Genomic DNA, 5026 nt, shown 5'->3' with positions numbered 1-5026 from the left:
TAGTAGCTAACGAATACACATTTCACCTATCTATGCCAAAATGATACCTGAAGGGAATCAGGGCAAATTATCAGGAAACTCAATTGCATTAAATATTCAAATAAGGTAGAAAGAACATCAGACTTCTTTCAGCCTCAATATAACCTGAAGGGAAGCCAGCAATTGCAAACATGAAGCTAAACCAATGAAGCAGTAACCTGAAAATGGAATATGAACAACCCAACAAATTTGTTGCTAAACATGCAATCTACACAAACCACTTAGTGATTTATCGCACATATTGTTGTTGGTTGATCAATATCCAAAAGCAAAACAAATCTTTACAGGCAAAGCATAGAAAACAGGCTTATATTTTTGTTGTCAAAGAATGTCAATAGAGGACACAATCAAAGGAACATAAATGCTATCCGGTTACAACTTTTCTGAAAATAAAAATATTTTCGCATGATAGGGTGGAAAGGTCACCACTAGCTTTCAAATTTTCATTCCAACACCATTTAGAAGAAAAAGTTGCAACATATGAATTCATCAGCAACAGTCTGAATCTAACAGACTAAAAGAACAGAAACATGTAATTTGTTTTTGTAACAGAAAAAAAATAAGGTTAAAGAATTTAGAATTCAGAAATCTCTCGTGTCAGGATAAATGATCAATGCACTTATTTATATACACGGCGGTGAGAAACACTAGTTTCACCAGACAAAGACAGACAAAGCGGGATCAACTCACTCCGATGTCAACTTGAGAATGAACAATGAGAAGAAAAGCTTAAGAGATTCATTTATCATTCACCTCATTCATGTATATATATGTAGAAATTCTTACATCAGATCAGAGGTTAATCTCTAAGCAAAGGCTATGCCTAGTGAAAGGTAGATACAATAAAAAAAAAAAAAAGCCTTTTTATCGGTGGGATTTACAGACGAATTGACCTATTCTAACAATAAGAAAATCGTAATGATGTGAATCTGTTGATTGTGTTAGTTACAGGAACACTGGGAAAGCAAATTTAACCTGAACTCCGGTCATTTACATTCCATCCTTTGTTGTTTAACGCTGAAGATACTTCTATTCTGTTCTGCAGATTAGCATATACTGTTTCTCTATGGAAAAAGCTTAGTTTACTCACATCAAAGATCGTCCTTGAACAATGCCTTGGAAACTGAGCCTTTCCTTCCATCAGCCCAATCATGGTCATCATCAGAACCCCTTGCCCTTGAATTTGAATGCTTATTTACTGTCATTGGGGTCTCACATACAGTGCCATATGCCCTTTCTCGTTCCTTCCTTTTTCGCACCCTTTGAAGATCTGTCTTGGGTTTCACGCTCTTCTGTGTTGGCGCCCTCACTCTTCGTAAAACAGGCATTGAACTTGTAAAAGATGAAAACCTTAGAGCTCTCTCTCTCTTCTCTTTAGCTTCGATTAGTTTTTTATCACGGTCATCTACAATCCTTTGCAATCTTCCACTGACATCGTTTTGCAAATGAACGGGCTCGTTTTCTGCTGAAAAAGGTTGGTTACTACTGACATCATTTTCAAATACCACATCTCTGTACACTTTTCTGCTAAAGGATTTGTTGCTGTCCTCACTGTTGAGTAAACTATTTGGTGCTTCATCTTCTTCGGCAAACAACAGCAGGTCCATTTTGTAGTATATTTTCTGAACCAAATCTTCAAGAGTGAGTGAATACCTGCATTTTGGGTATTTCACTTTCATAAACCAACAATCTTTCAATATTTCATTCAATGTGAATTTAATTTCTTTCCATGAAAAAAAATAAATGAAAAGAAACTCATAACATAAGTGTTTCTTATTTCAGGTTTGGAGGCTGAACAAATATGGTGGGGATGAGAGGAAAGGTATTTGCAACAACTCAGAAAAGGAAGTGTTATTTGCATGCAAACTTTAGGGAAATCATTTTCAAATCCATCTCTTTTTTTGTTAAATTTTCATCTCCATCTCTGGCCCTTAGCATATTGGCAAACAAGCATAAAAAAGTTACATATAAGCACATTTGCAGCAAATGAAAATAAATTGAGTTATTGTTCATATTCTAAAGAAGCCATTAACTCTACAAAACTCCATAATTTGTGCAAAAGCACTTTATTTTCAAAAGAAATATCAATCAACATCAATCTGAAACATCTCATTTTTATGTATAAACTTGTACCTGTTTTTTATTATCTTTGTCACATAGTTTTCAAGAGTCCAATCACCAAAGAATCCCACTTCCATGTGACACTGAATGTTCTCTAAAAGCAGGCATATTTGTTTTACAAACTTCTGTTTGCAGGAATCTTCAACTTCATTTCCTACCTCTGATTGTAAAATCTCCATTCGAAATAAAATCTGCAGTTCATATCTACTGTTCACTAAGGAAAAAACCAAAATCGTGGAACAAAAGTTGCTACAATTACAGCTGATTAGGACAATAAAAAATTGCATCACATAAATTAAGGGAAACTTAATTGAAGGATACTCTCTAACTACATGTTCTGCAATAGGTGTGGCAGATCCGGAATCAAGTGCCTGAGACTGAGAGAATGGATTTTGACTTTTATGCTCAGCAGCTATCTCCTTGGGCTCCCTTAATAGAAGTTTTACCAGCTCAGATGCAATCATTCCACCACAAGTATTATGATCTTTCAAAGGAGACTGACTCTGAGAAACAGTTTCTTTATCAACCTTCTGACATAGCCAGTATATACAAGAATTAACAAGTCGCTCTGCCAAGGCCCCCATGTCTACAACTTTTGATTCAATTCCCCATTTGATCCTGTCAGCAAGATTACTAAAAAATGTTTCAGATGTTTCTGACCTAAAGTCTAACGCAGCATCCTCCTGTATTCTCAAAGCTTCCGGCTCCGAGTTAATTTCAGCTGAAGCAAATGAGGACATTGGTGGTTCATCATTTTGAGTCAAGTCATTCAATTTACTGCCACCCAGTTCAGCTACTATTGGATTTGGCTTGAGCTTTTCTAACAAAGCTGGATCCGAACAACCAGATTTCTTCATCTGTTTCATCCAGCATTTAAAAAATTTCAACTTTTTACACTTGTTAACTTCTGTGGCACAATAAACATCAAGCAAATCAGTCTCTAATTGTTCGAACACTGACTTACAGAATGAACTCCACTTGAGTTCCCGCAGTGTATTCAAATTTATCCTCTTCTTGCTCTTATTACTTCGAGAACTCGGCTCCTCATTGAATTTGGAATCAGGTTTGCAAACATCATGATCCACCATCTTAACATATTGTCCAACATTTGCTTCACCAAAACCACTAGCTCCATGTGGATCCCCTAACACAGACAAGATACCAGCAAGCACAGTAAAAGGTTTCAGAATGCCTAAACATGACTCACCCTTGCCATTGGAAACAGCTACCAATGCCCAACAATCTTCTTTATACAGAAAACTCAATAGCAATTCCCAAACCGGCACCTGCTTTCTCCGCCACTCACAACCAAACTCAGTGGCAACAAGCTCAAGAACCCTATCAGCAAAAACTTCATCCAAACCCACCTTGTCTTTCTTCTTCATTCCCCTGAAATCCTCACGCACTATAACCGAATCAGACAGCCAGTCATCTGTCTCAACAAAAGCATCACACCTCCGCACAACCTTAACCTCCAATTTCACACCTCCACCCAAACACAGCTTCCAAAACCTCTCCCTCCTTTCAACCCCTCCACCTGGCAAATCCCAACAACCCTTCACATCAACAAACTCAAGATCACAGCAATTGTACTCAATGGGACTCCCATTCACATCCAAGATCGAAAGCTTCAACTGCCCACCAACACTAACTTCCCTATATGCACAACTCAACGAAACCCCAATCACGGGATAAACCAAGCCAAATGGAACAAGAGCCGAACCAAGGAGAAGTGAATCAAGAGAGCAAAAGCCCCACCCGAGCCTCCCAACCGCAGTCCTAAGCAAAGAAGACACTTTCCTAGCCTCATCGCTAGGGTTTGCCTCCACATCTTCTTCCCCAACACTAATCCAAGTACAGTGAATTCCTCTGACAGTGAATGAGCGAGCTACATTGGCGAAGAAGGAAGAGACTGTGTCACAAAATGAGGTAGAATCCGCAAGGAGGCTGGAATCCGTGTTCAGGAAAGATGCAAGAGAAGTAAATGAAGTGAAAGAAGGAGAAAATAGGAGAAACAAATTGGGAGGGACGGTTTGGGGGGAAGGGTGGTCCCAGGAGTGGTCATAGAGGAGTTGTGAGAGAGAGTGAGCAAGGTGGTCGGCGTTGGCGGCGGAGGGAGGGTGGTGGAGAGAGGATGGGAGGGAGGAGAGGGTGTCGGAGAGGTGTGGGAGGGCGGAGGAAGGTAGGTCGAAGGAGAGTGAGGGATTGGGGAAAAAAGGTTGGAGCTTGGAGAAAGAGAGAAGAGGAGAGAGGGAAGAGAAGAAGAGTTTGAAGGCAAAGAGGGAAGAGGAAAGAGGAGGAAAATAATTTAGGGTTTCGAGAAACGAAACCAAACGTTTTGTGTGGCGGGGATCGTGGAGGCTTGATACGTCGATGAGGAGGACGACGCGGTGGGTGTCGGAGTAAAGACGATTCATTGGATCTGCGTCAGTGAGATAGAAGACCAGTGATTTGATTCAGCTTCTCCAACATCACTTCCTAAGAGGTTTCACACAAGGTATAATAGATTTACTTTATATTTTGTTCACTCCTGTGCTTTGTAAGTTAAATGTGTTTTGTAACTTAAATAAATGGAGGGAAAATATATTTTTCTTTTATCAATATTTATTATTCACTTGTTGTGAATTAGGACATATCTTATTAACTTTTTTTTGATATATTAGTTTCATAATCTTAAGTTTAATTTTTTTTTAATATTTTTTGTCTGATGTGGTTTGTATTTAAAATATAATTTTGGTTTTTCACAAAAATATGTTTTTTAATTGGAGTAAGTAGATACATGTCTGTGGTAAGTATATTTATTTTTGGATGTGTTTTTTGTTTGTCTTTGTTACTTTTATTAGAATAAAACTATTTCTTTGATTTA

At 38.3% G+C, this 5026-nt stretch overlaps 1 protein-coding gene across 1 annotated transcript; it reads right to left on the bottom strand.

The window, feature by feature from the left end:
- Positions 1-755: 755 nt before the first annotated feature.
- LOC114168488 lies at positions 756-4656 on the bottom strand. The gene is made up of 3 exons (XM_028053326.1): positions 2482-4656; positions 2173-2364; positions 756-1692 (listed from the first exon to the last, which is right to left on the bottom strand). Exons 1-3 carry the CDS (start codon positions 4575-4577, stop codon positions 1131-1133), a joined length of 2850 nt encoding a protein of 949 aa, XP_027909127.1. The 5' UTR covers positions 4578-4656; the 3' UTR covers positions 756-1130.
- Between the last annotated feature and the right edge of the window lie 370 nt (positions 4657-5026).

Source organism: Vigna unguiculata, chromosome 11 (genome assembly GCF_004118075.2).
Source record: "Vigna unguiculata cultivar IT97K-499-35 chromosome 11, ASM411807v1, whole genome shotgun sequence".
Taxonomy (NCBI): domain Eukaryota; kingdom Viridiplantae; phylum Streptophyta; class Magnoliopsida; order Fabales; family Fabaceae; genus Vigna; species Vigna unguiculata.
This window is presented reverse-complemented; position numbering and strand designations above follow the sequence as displayed.